The sequence below is a fragment of the Tachysurus vachellii genome, chromosome 4, assembly GCF_030014155.1.
Source record: "Tachysurus vachellii isolate PV-2020 chromosome 4, HZAU_Pvac_v1, whole genome shotgun sequence".
Lineage (NCBI taxonomy): Eukaryota > Metazoa > Chordata > Actinopteri > Siluriformes > Bagridae > Tachysurus > Tachysurus vachellii.
The window spans coordinates 13028508-13041615 of record NC_083463.1 but is presented as its reverse complement, the minus strand read 5'-3'; the positions used below and the strand labels follow the sequence as shown (position 1 = coordinate 13041615).

Genomic DNA, 13108 nt, shown 5'->3' with positions numbered 1-13108 from the left:
GAAGGATCTGACTACTTTTCCTGCATGTTTTGATCCCGGTTGATTTCCAACAGAAATGTAAATCAGTTGCAAACTTGATTATTTGATACATCATAAGCTTATAGAGCATTTATTCACTTCTTCATTCACAGATAATGGAGAACATGCAAAAATCTGCCCAGATAGAAACCCAAGCTCAAATAATCTATGTGTGATTAGATACATTTGTTTGCTCATTGAAATCTGTCAGGAAAATCAAGTTTCTGGTGTCCCACTTAATTTTCATGGTTCTGAGCCTTTCTCATAACAAATAGTCTTTTGTTGTTGTACTTGTAAAGATGTTGATGCTATACTTCCACTGTGTAGACTATACTGTATGTCACTTCTTGAGACTTGGATCAGCATTTAAAATGTTGTTTACTGCCCCAGCATGCTTGGCAATCAGCTTGGTTTCCTCTGCGCCTTGACTGTAAAATCCTGTTGAAACGCATTCTATGTTTAATAAGCTTGGCCACATGACTTCATTGTTGTTGGTAAAGCCAGTGAGACTGGCATCCATCTTTCAGACCTTTTCATGCTCGTAAAATCAGCATTACTAGACATTACTCACAGGATTGTGCGGTGGAATTTGGCCTGCCAGGCTGCCTATCTATAAACTGGTATTGCATTCGTGTGGGTCTGAGGGTGAGGATGGGTTCTGGGGAGCAGAATGGTTCTTTCTGAATTTCAGAGTGGTCTTCATAGCTTTCATTTTGCTAATGCTATTGCTATTAATAATTCCTGAGGTTTGAAATGCACCTCAAAACCTGGAGATGATTTATCGTCTCAGGCGGTTCTGTTTAATGCCTTACTAATAACAGCCCTTATTTCTGCAATTAAATCGATAATCTCTGCTGTGCTCAGCGAGACTTGTCAGCTCATTTCTGAAGGCCTTTTCTATTCTATTTTTTCTTCCCTCCCATCTTTTTTTTTGTAAATGTATGGGCCTCACACTCCTCACTCTCCCCTCTCCAGCTGTAGTAGACCACTAAAAATAACATTAGACGTAGACCTGAAATCTTCGCCGTCCTCCATGCTTTTCTCTTCCTTTATTTTAATTCTTCATTTTTGAAATTTATTGTCCCTGGCCAGGATAGCAGCGAGCCTTCCAGAGGTCAGGCAGATGTTCCACTCGCTCCCTCTCTGATTCTCTCATAGCCGCTCTTTCTCACTTTTAGCTCTTTGCTGTCACTCAGACCTTCAGGTCAGGTCAGAGCAGACTCTTGGTCTCAGTAAAGGAGTTTGAAGACTTTGCTAGCAGGGCCATGGTCTTATATAAGGCTTTGATTGAGATTTCTAGCATGGAGGCAGTTGCCGAAACACCACAGGCAGGCAGAAAGGAGCAGGAAAACAAGCACAGACATGGAATAACTCCGGGTTTCCAAAGCTGCCTGTATGGCAGTGTGGTCTCCTACAGTGGGTTTTTCAGCACATGTGAATGTTTATGTCTATGAAATGGAGCATATGTGTTGAGGCCAGTCTGAATTTTAAGGGAAACAGATACACACACACACACACACACACACACACACACACACACACACACACACACACACACACACACACACATGTATAGTGTGTATGTATATATACACACTGCTTCAAATGTAGTAAAGATTTCCAGAGAAACTATTCTAGGCAAAGCAAAGACAAAGCAAATTTATTTGTATAGCACAGTTCATACACAGAAGCCGTTCTCAGTGCTTCACAATGACAAAGCAATAAAACAGAATATAATAGATCATAGATAATAGATAATAGCTTCATGCATCGCTTCATGCATGATGCTTAATGCTTAAAAATACTAAGATAAAATATAAAAACTAAACGTAACAAAAAATGTGCAGAACCCTTTAAGTAAAATGAAACTTAAAGTAAAATGAAACACACAACAGTTTTTTGTACCTTTGTTTGTGTCTTTCATATATAATGATCTGGTTAAGATAAAAGAGAATTGTGCATGGTCTGTGTCACATTTGTACGATATTTATCATATTGTTATCCGTCATTCATGTGAAAGTGTGATGCAAATCGGACCGAAAAAGCTGCTCAGCAGATGTGTGGGACAGATGGAGCTACATGGTCTGTGTCCATGACCTGATTGGAACAACTCATTCACACACATGCAGAGGGGCACAGGTCACTTAGTGACAGCTACTAATACTACTGTCATTATTACTATCAAGATCAGACAGTTCAAAGTTTACTCACGCTAAGAAACACTAATCCAACGAAAGCTTTTAAGTACAGTCTAGCAAAAAAAGGCCCAGACAGAGCTAACAATCAAAATCAGAGATTCCAAAATGTAGTCTAAAATCCAGAGAGCAAAAATGAGTTGAGAAAGCTTTATTTGTCACACATACATTACAGCACAGCGAAGTTCTTTCACTTTCCATCACCCAGCTTAGGGAGAAGGTTTAGGGCCTTACTCGAGATTCCCACAGTGGCATCTCAAACTCCTAACATTCTGATCTGCAAACCAGAGCCTTAACTGTTGAACCGTCACTGCTCCTAGAATCCAGCGGCTTAGAAATACACTTACAAGGAAGTCCTTACAATGTGAGCCTGACAGGGGCGGTTCTAGACCTTTTTCAGGGTGTCAGATCACAGACGGGGGGCTGGAGCCACCCTAAAAAAGGTCTAAAAGGTCTACTTTTAAAACTAAAAGTATAATTCTTACTTTCATAAATAAACAATAAAAATTACGTTAAAAATGTCGTCGATGGGAAAGAAAATTATTTATCAGTTTGATCCAAGAGCGTTTTTTTTTTTTACTTTGCTTTTACGCGCGTGCGTTGTAGTCTTTCAAAAGTCATCAGCTGTCTGCTTTATATGAACGGAGAAGCACAGGGACGCGCAGCGTGCACACGCAGTCAGAGCTGGAGACGTTTATCTATAACGTTAATCGGCGGAAAACCGCAAAGACGGCAACCAAAAAGCAGTGAAATTTCACTATTCGTATTACCAGAGTTGATGGAACAAACAAAATATTAATGCAAACAATCCATTCAATACTAAATAAAAATAACATTTATTGATTTGGTCTTTATCTTGTGAATATGTTTTATTAATGACTGCATTCATTGGACACACTGTTTGTAGAGAATGCACACATACATGAAACTGATCTGATTCAAGACTGGCATCATTACATCATGCATAAAATTTTGGTGTCCACTTTTGCCATTTAATAATACCATAACTTTTGGCTTACTATGTAGTCATATAATATATAATCTAAAACTCTTCTTGTTTTAAATTCTCACTGAGGGCTAAGCCCCCTAAAGTTGAAATCCTAGAACCGCCCCTGGAGCCTGATATTAAAGTCCTTTATTAAGTCATTCATTAATGACAGGTGAGTCATGCACGTCTTATACTGGTGCAAGAGAATGTGACACGACCGCTACCACTCTTGGTACTATTACAGCTGAAGATAATACAAATACGTTATGACCTACAAATGAGGAAATACAAGCATTGCGATATACAGTATTTCAAACAAGAAGACAATGCTAAAAGTACTAGAAGTGTAAGAGCTTGTGTAAGTGCAAGTGTTCAGAGAAGACTGAAGGGGTTAGTCAAGTGTTCAGAGAAGAGATCAGTGGAAACTCACTGGAAATTCACAGGAACTGGAAAGGGTCATGCCTCGCTGAATCAGCACTTCTATATGCCGGTAGTTAACCGATCACAGTTCTTCTACGCGAGCATCAAGGCTTTGAATTTTATGTGAATTGAAATAATACTAATACAAGACCAATACTATTGCTTATATTATTATATTAATTTATATAGTTTCTGTCTTACACTCAATTCAACTGTTTGTGTACACACTTTTTGTACATTCTTCCAAACAAAATGATTCATTAATAAAGTTCTGAGCTCATACTGTATGTAGCTCACTAGATATGATGTTCAGTGAGTGTTAAACTTGGCCGTGCTTAAATCAGGTGATTGTGTAATTTTTTGATCGCATGCCAATCAACACATTTGCGTGCCATCTGTGTTATATAAACTACAGAAAGTGGATGCCTTATTGAGTAAATGTGTGAAAATATGGAGCGCATGTTAGGAGAGGATTTCATACCAATCAGAAGTCAGTGTGAATGATGTTTGCTGGCAGTGGAAAATTTTATTTTTTATCTTTGTCTTTTCCTTATGTTCCATTATTGCTCAAAGCCTCTGAATTTTACAGGCTGAAATTTCTCTTGCTGTAAAATCGGATGTGCATATCGACACAGTGTCCGTTTTATGGACATATCTTTATCCACAAAGAATTCTTTGTTTCTAGATGTCTTGAAATCGTCCTCTACAAGTCCAATAAATCCGAACCCTGTCTGCATTGTAAATCAGGACTCCCATCATACTGTCGTACTGCAATGTTTGAACCCATCATACCTCTCATACTGCAATCATAATCCAATCTAAAACTGAAAAATGACTTGCTGTTCAAACATTTATTTTAAACAGAAACAAATCAATATTTGAGCCATGTGAGGAAAAATTAAGTCCTGTTCTCACACCGTTTACACCACTTTTATCATTTTTGACACTATATACAGTATTTCATTCAAATGCTAACATTTGTAACATGAAAATTTAATTGATGTCTGCTTAAAGATTGACAGGCACCTGAAAGGACGTTGTTCATGGTTTTACAGAAGAGATTTAGGTAATTTGCAAAAGCTTGAAAAAAGGGGACTATAACTGTATACCAGCGTTCAGAACATTGAATATTGGGGTTGGGGTCAGCGCACAGGGTCAGCCATGATACAGCGCCCCTGGAGCAGTGAAGGTAAATTGTTTTGCTCAAGGGACCAACAGTGGTAGCACCCGGGCTTGAACCCCTGACCTTCCTATCAATAGCATAGTAACAAGTGAGGGGAGAGCACTTTATGTAAGTCTGATATCAGAGTTTTTTGTAGTACTCTTAAAGAGCTGGGAGTGTAGACGGGTGCGTGCAGGTGGAGCTTTAGGACATGGACCATCTAACACTTGGTTCAGGGGAATGTGACAAGACCAATAATACTATTGTGACTGGTACTATTACAGCTAAAAATAGCACTAATACAATACTATTACTATTGATATTCAATATTATTCATATTTAAATAATAATATAATATTTAATAGAATATTTTGTCTCGAACACTTAACCAGATAATTTCAGTGATTATTGACTGGTACAGAGTAACATGTCCTAAATACTCTCTTTTCCAATAACAGTAAAATAAAAGTATGAGGAAATTATGGAGTTGAACTTATCACTAGACCGATTCATGCATGACATATTGTTCCAGCCTGTCACAGAACAATGCCATGGGATAATAATGGAGATTCCTACAATATATTATCTGTGTTGCAACACACCTAATCCCTGTGTTTTTCTTCACTTAGGTGTCAGATGGGTCTGTTGTGCAGTTTGAGGATGGAAATCCGTCACTCTTTGGCGAGGTTCACACAGAGGCGTTACCGCATGGAAACGAGCACCTGATGTCCTGGGCTAAACGTCTGTACCATGCCGTCACTTCCTTTACAGAGCTTAAGATGACCCATGACGTCTACATCAAAGTGGGAGAAGGTGTGTTTGTGTGTGGAAACCTTTTTTTTGTGGCTGCCTGAAGAGATTAATATGTCTAGTCATAAAAGTGCAGATTTTCCCGGCACACGACATGCCCCACTAAACCCCAATCAAAGCAGCACGCTTGCTAATTTGTTCTCAATGGCAACCATTGACAGTGTGTGTAATAACTGGTCCCGAGAGTAATAAAGTAGCTCCCAAAGAGCCGCAGGCAAGTCTCTCTGATCAACACTGGCAAACGTACAAGGTTGCTTGATTCTCTTTCATTTCTCTGTCTGTCTTGCATTTAGCTTTTTATTTTACTGCATTTAGATAGGGGAGCAATAAAAAGGTACTTAGTCATTAAAAGTACTTGAATGAGTGTGCGAGAGAGTGTGCGAGAGAGTGTGCGAGAGAGTGTGCGAGAGAGTGTGCGAGTGAGTGAGCGAGTGAGGTACCGTATACTCTTACACAGTTGGACTGTGTGTTCTGCCAAATCTGCTCAAATTATGGAGAGGGAGAGAAAGGGAGAGAAAGAAAGGGAGAGTGATGGAGAGGGAGAAGGGGAGAGAGAGGGAGAGAAGAAGAGAGGGAGAGAGATGGAGGGGGAGAGAGGGAGAGGGGAAGAGACATCGGTGTAAGTAGTGGAAAAATTTTAACTTAATGTGTAAAAGACAAATAGAGGGGATAAGACAGAAGAAAAAGGAAACCACACTGTCCAAATTGTCTCACTACCCGGAAATTCTTCACTTCACGTCTAATGAAGTAACACAAAATTAAGCTCCCAGTCTAAGTTTGCTGCTTGCCTGATGACAATAGCCACAGAAGGAAAATTGGCTGTATCTCAAATGAAACTGTTTAGATGAAATAAACTAAGCTGTCTGAAGGACATGTGGTGATGGAAAGAGAAAGAAAAAAAACATGCGAGAGTGCTCAACATCTGTATTTCTCACCTCCTCTGTTTTTAGCTAACATTTGGAACAAAATTAGGCAAAAAAAAAAAAACCAACTGATCTGATCAACAAAAGAATATCATTTGATGCATTTTTTTCTATTCAGGTGGTAGTTACTGTGTTCACCTAAACAAGCGGCCATACGCCTTTGAAATAACCACCTTTAGGGCATGTTTTATGGCAAAATGTCATCTGAATGCTGTTGAGATCAACTGAAGACACACAGTTGTCTTTTAAGCCAAAAAAAAGCCCATTTTCTTCTTATTTGGAAATTTCATTGAACAATATAAAGTAGACCCTCTGAGCAGACATGAGATATATGGTACATTTTTGACATGGTTAGTATTGTGTACTTATAGTTAATTCTTTTCCTTTAGAGACTGACAGAATACAGACTGATGACAGACCGAAGACATGCTCACTTGCCACCGCATCATCTATAAGCTTTCATGAGCTCTAAATACTCTGACTTATTGAATATTAAACCACAATAATCCACTTTTTCTACTTTTTGACGTATTAGCTTCTAGCTTTTAGTTTAATTTACAGATCAAACTTGGGTGAGCAGAAGGATGCAGAATTTCTTTACTTACACCTCGTACAGAATGGTGCACTACGATTGTGAGATTTTCAAGACAGAAATGTGGTGTGCTTATGACTTCTGATGCATTTGAGTGGATTTATTTAGCCTCATAAAACACTTGTGTCATATTATTAAAGGTTCTGGCTGTGATTACAGACACTATGTTTATCACTACAGGAGAGCTCTGTCTCGAAAGTCCTACTGATCCCTTTGTAGCTCAGCGTGAGAGCGGAACATGTTTCCGATCTGTTTTTTTACAAAGTGCAGGCACCTCAAAGAGGCAGGAAGAGCCAGAGGAGGGAAAGAGGTGCCAACCTTTTAGTTAATATGTGCTATCTTTGTGCAATGACCAAAAGCTGGCTGTCCAAATAAGGATGGGATCTGTAAGAGTCTCTCATTGTCTCCCTAGTGTCTTTCACAGACCTCCCTCACCCACTTGACCTAGCTAGATGGTCTTGGTTAACTTGATTACCAATTTTTATATTTTGGTAAAAAAAAAACATTTTTTTACCTATCATGACTAGAGGAAAATGTGCAGATAAATCTGAGAAATAACCAGCAATCAGTTCCACATATGACAAAAGAAAGCGAGTGAATTAAAAGAGAATGCCAGCCTAGCAAATAAAATTACACAAGTTTCCATTTAGCCCAAATGCATCAAGTTGATCAGACCAGACTTTACACATTAAACATTTCTGTAGTAATCGTCTATGTTTGGGTGGACTAGAGGAGGGACTGTAGTTAATTTTGTGTAAGCATTCATTTTAAATTAGCTTTAATAGCTTCAATATTCAACTCTAAATATTCAACCCACATGTCTGTCCTTTAAGTAGGTTGTGACAAAACAACTGGGTTTTTATTCAGTGTATGGTATTTATGATATTTAGTTTACATAAAAAAGTTTTAAATTTATTATTATTATTATTATTATTATTATTATTATTATTATTATTATTATTATTATAGCAATCCTAAATAAATCAGTTTATTTCTTAGGTATAAAATAAAGCGTTTGACACTTTTATATTTATATGCTACTTTTGTGTAGTATTGGCATGCTTTTATTTAAACATCTGTGTACAAAACTTTCAGATCCTGTATTTTCTGACACTTGCAAAATCGACAACAAATTCCTGTCTCTAAACTACCTGGGGAGTTATTTCCAGCCTCAGGCATCCATAGGCTGTGTCCTCTCTGGTCCAGACGTCCCTCAAGAGGTCCACATCATCGAGCTGCAGGCCCCAAGCTCCAGCAGGTGAGGGTGTGAGAGATACTTGTGCACACTGTAGAAAATGGCATTTTAGCAAGTGAAAATATCTTGAAAATAGTCAGATTTATGTAGTATTTTCTATTTAAAGAATCACAATTAGCAGAATATGCGATTATTAAACCTGTTTGTGACTGGTGTTGGACTATTGATTGGAACGATGTGAGTTCAAGACCACCAAGCTGCCACTGCTGGGTCCCTGAACAAGGCCCCTAACTCTCAGTTGTTCAGATGTATGAGAAGTGTAAGTGTAAGTGTTGCTCTGTATAATGGTGACAAACCTTTGAAACTGTTTGATAGTTTTGCTTCTTCTTTTAAGTAAACACTTAATAAGAGCAAAACTATTGATCAGTAAACAGTAGACTACTGTAAGTCAAGGTTGAAATTAGTATAGAAATGAACAGAAATAGGTTTTAATAATCTCGGTTTGTTTTGTTGTAACCTAGATTCATTTGGATACATTATCTAGTACCTAGTATACAAAGTACTAGATACATTTGATTAAGTTTTACGATATTTTCAATTGCAAAAGATGCATTTTCTTCACTGTAAGCTTGCTATCCTGTGTCAGGGGGCTAGTAGCTGGAAGTAACTGGAAGATTATGACAAAGATCCTTTTCTTGTGCAAGACCCTTAATCTACAGTAGTTCAGGTTTATACACTCACCGGCCACTTTATTAGGTACACCTTACTAGTACTGGTGTGGTCTTCTGCTGATGTAGCCCATCCGCCTCAAGGTTCGACGTGTTGTGAGATGCTCTTCTGCATACCTCGGTTGTAACGAGTGGTTATTTGAGTTACTGTTGCCTTTCTATCAGCTCGAACCAGTCTGGCCATTCTCCTCTGACCTCTGGCATCAACAAGGCATTTGCGCCCACAGAACTGCCGCTCACTGGATATTTTCTCTTTTTCGGACCATTCTCTGTAAACCCTAGAGATAGTTGTGCGTGAAAATCCCAGTAGATCAGCAATTTCTGAAATACTCAGACCAGCCCGTCTGGCACCAACAACCATGCCACGTTCAAAGTCACTTAAATCACCTTTCGTCCCCATTCTGACGCTCGGTTTGAACTGCAGCAGATCGTCTTGACCATGTCTACATGCCTAAATGCATTGAGTTGCTGCCATGTGATTGGCTGATTAGAAATTTGCATTAACAAGCAGTTGGACAGGTGTACCTAATAAAGTGGCCGGTGAGTGTAGATTGGTGCTATGTATGTAAAAGTCTATACCACTGTATGATTCTGTCCTCCCGGTGCTCTGATTACACGTCAGTGACTCAGGAAACAGTGGGAGATGTTGCCAAGATTGACTAATAGTATTGCGTCAAGTGGTGTGTTGTGCATATGTCCTGCTTTTTCTGGGAAAATGGCCATACTTTTAATCAGTTGGCCAGACGCAGATACTGAAGACATTTTTCTGTTGCGATTTCTCAATCTCTTGTTCTCTCTGGCTCTGTCTCTCTGAGAAGTGCGCTGCAGGTGGACGTGACTGTGGATTTGAAGCCAGTGGAGCCAGAAATCCCTCTGCATCGTGACATTGTGTTGCTCCTCAGATGTGAGAAGTCTGTGAACTGGGTGATCAAGGCCCACAGTATCATCGGCAAACTGCACATAGTGGTATGTAGGCATGTTTATGCACAATCAAATCCAAAATCCTTTCCCCAAATGTATTTTACCGGCCAAAACATATTTGGTGTCTGAGATTGACTTCTTTAGTTTTTATGGCTGAGATAAGACTGTGAGGTATTATTTGCGTGTGTGTGTGTGTGTGTGTGTGTGTGTGTGTGTGTGTGTGTGTGTGTGTGTGTGTGTGTGTGTGTGTATATATATATATATATATATATATATATATATATCTATATATATATATATATCAGCCTCAAATATCATAATACAGGTATTTGATTCATAGAAGGCTTATAATAGATCATTTTTTATTATAATTATTAGACAACCAATCACAGTCTTCAATGCAGAATGCGTCATACTTAGCAACAAGGTCATGTGAAGCACCAAAATGTGCTTTTGGTTTTTCTCCCATGTTGTATTCACAAAATATATTTACTATTAGCATTATTATCCACTTTTCATCAGCACTAATGGTAATCTGATGTGTAAGAGCTTCAGCTCTCCATCTGACTAGCAGACATCCTGACTACAGTTCCTCATTTCCTTCTGACTACTTGAGGGTGTTTTATGAACTTTTTGGACCAAGACAGCACTGACAGGCATCAAATCTGTAAACCTGTCCTGAGGTCTGACAGCACTTCCTCTCATTCTTGTGGAGGATGCAGTCAGACTGTGGACAGACTGATAGAAAGACGGATTGTGACAGGCCCAGGGGCACGTGCTGTGAAATTGTTTGCTCTTTCTGGCTGAGTTAAGCATGCACTGTAGTTTGATTGTGCTGGCCAGGCCTTATTTGCAGTTCTTAAGAATTATGAGAACTTTCTTTGAAGCTGTCTAAGAGATAAATGCACTCAGGAACATTGAGAACATGACTGCTTTGTGTGTGGAATTACTGTAATGGATCAGGATAGACATACACAAATGTTTGGATTAAGGACTGGATTTTTTTTTTTTTGGATTATAACGATTTTTAAGACCATCCATGCATCCATCCGTCCATTTTCTGTACTGCTAATCCTACACAGGGTTGTACAGGACCTGGAGTCTATCCTAGTGGGACTCAGGCCCAAAGGTGGGGGACACCCTGGAAACGGTGCCAGGTCTTTACAGGGGACAATCACACACACTCATACAACCATTCACACACTATGGACTATTTAGAGATGCCAATCAGCCTTGGGAGGGAACATCCAAAGCACAGGGAGAGTATGCAAACTCTGCACACTGGGTCCCTGGAGGTGCAGGGCAAACATGCTAACCACTAAACCACTCTGTCTCGCTTGAGGAACTGTCATAAATATATTAATAAATGGGCATTTAGTTGTGTGTGAAAGTTTGTGTCTCTCATGGTTGTGGGTAAAACAGAAAAAACATGTTATAGTTTAGAAACAAAAGAAGGAATTTCTGAGAAGTGGTTAATATGAAATTATATCTTACAAAATAACAATAATCTTGTTTGTCGTTTTTATGTTTTTTAAACAACAAAAATATTTTTAAAAAGAAATGAAGTCAAGAAGGAAAAGTTTTGTGATGACATTCTCCAGATGTGATTTAGGGAACGGGCAATGTTTGGCCACCCAGCTTAGATTTCAGCGTACTTTTGTAACAAATGAGTCAGTGAAAACAACTGAATCCACTTGAAACCCATTCTCTTTACAATGCAGTATAAGGCTTTCTTTGTAGTTCTGATTCTGATCGTCAACAAAACTAAACTGCCTTCTGGCACACACACTCCCAATTCATGTATGTTGGCAGACCCCCAGGACAACATCCTCTGCCTAACGTCTGCATGTCTTCCAGTATTGAAAAATGTGTGCTGTCCTGCTAGCAGCTTGAATGTATGTCTTGCTCTATAGTGTATAGAGAGTATATCCTGTACCATCATGAACCTAGTGTCTGTATCAGTTCAACACAACACTAGGAGATGTCAGCATGGATCTGTACAGTAGCAGGCTTAGCTATTCCACACTGTATGTGGAAGCTTGTGTGAAGTGGTCACTGTGTTCATGGACATGAACAGAATGCCAACTATGCATGCGATATGATATCCTCATAAACTCCAAGCTCTACTACTGTGGGGAAGCTGGTGCCGGGTGTGAGAAAATGAGCGTGGGAAATGGGGTTTACACCCGACCGTTTTTTATTAAATTTCCAACAAATTTGACAAACAGGAACAAATGTGGGCTGCATCTCTAATCAAACAGGTGGCTAATTAAAGAGATTTCAAAACACTAGCTTAAAAAGTAAACGGATATAAATCAGTTTGGAACTTTAAGCTTTGAGTCTTCTCCAAGGTGTAATCCCTGGTTTGAGTCTCTACTGTGACCCTGATCAATAAAGCTCTAAATAAAAGTAAATTATTATCTGTTGCTTCAAGATATAAAACCTTGAGCTATGGAATGTACATTGTTCTTTATTTATTCCTTGCTCCCTTTCTATCTAGCATTAGAATGTCAGTAAGTCAGTTTATAGCCTTTGAGACTCTTTAGTAGTAAGCCTGGGGATACATAGTACACCATATTGAAGTTTAGCCTTGGGTCATAGCCTTTTTTCTCCACCACAGACATCAGACAGCGTTAGCTTGAATGCTAGCACTGAGAGACTGATGCAGGTCTCGAAGGCGGTGAAGCAGAAGCTGCCTGCTGGAGCTCAGGCTTTGATCCAGTGGGCCGAGGAGAACAACTACAGCCCTGTCACTTCCTACACCAGCACTGCAGTGGCCAATATCTTCCACCTACGTGTTAATGAAACAGGTACATATATTGATTATATGGATATTTTGAGAGTTTCCTGTATGTACCGTGAGGTTAAGAAATCTGAAACCACATTGAAAATCTGGGATTTTAAAAATAAATAAATAAATTGCATGAAAACAGAAAGGGTTTGAATTGTCTCAAATCTTTTGATTTAAAATGATTAGATTGGAGATTTTTTTTCTCTATGGTAGTAACTTGTCTATGAGTGAGGGAATGAGTCAGGGAGTGAAGGAGTCAGTCAGTGAGGGAATAAGTGAGGGATTGAGTGAAGGAGTCAGTCAGTGAGGGAGGGAGTGTGATTGTGATGGAGGAAGGGAGAGAGTGAGGGAGTGAAGAAGTCAGT

General features: G+C 39.1%; 1 protein-coding gene across 2 annotated transcripts in view; it reads left to right on the top strand.

Annotated features, from left to right (window-relative positions):
• tgfbr3 (transforming growth factor, beta receptor III) overlaps positions 1-13108 on the top strand; it is a 91230-nt gene that overhangs the window by 55963 nt on the left and 22159 nt on the right. For both annotated transcript variants that reach the window (XM_060867805.1, XM_060867804.1), the window contains exons 5-8: positions 5413-5596; positions 8204-8366; positions 9850-9997; positions 12573-12762. In XM_060867805.1, coding sequence (XP_060723788.1) covers positions 5413-5596; positions 8204-8366; positions 9850-9997; positions 12573-12762 — 685 coding nt within the window. The remainder of the gene's footprint in view (positions 1-5412; positions 5597-8203; positions 8367-9849; positions 9998-12572; positions 12763-13108) is intronic.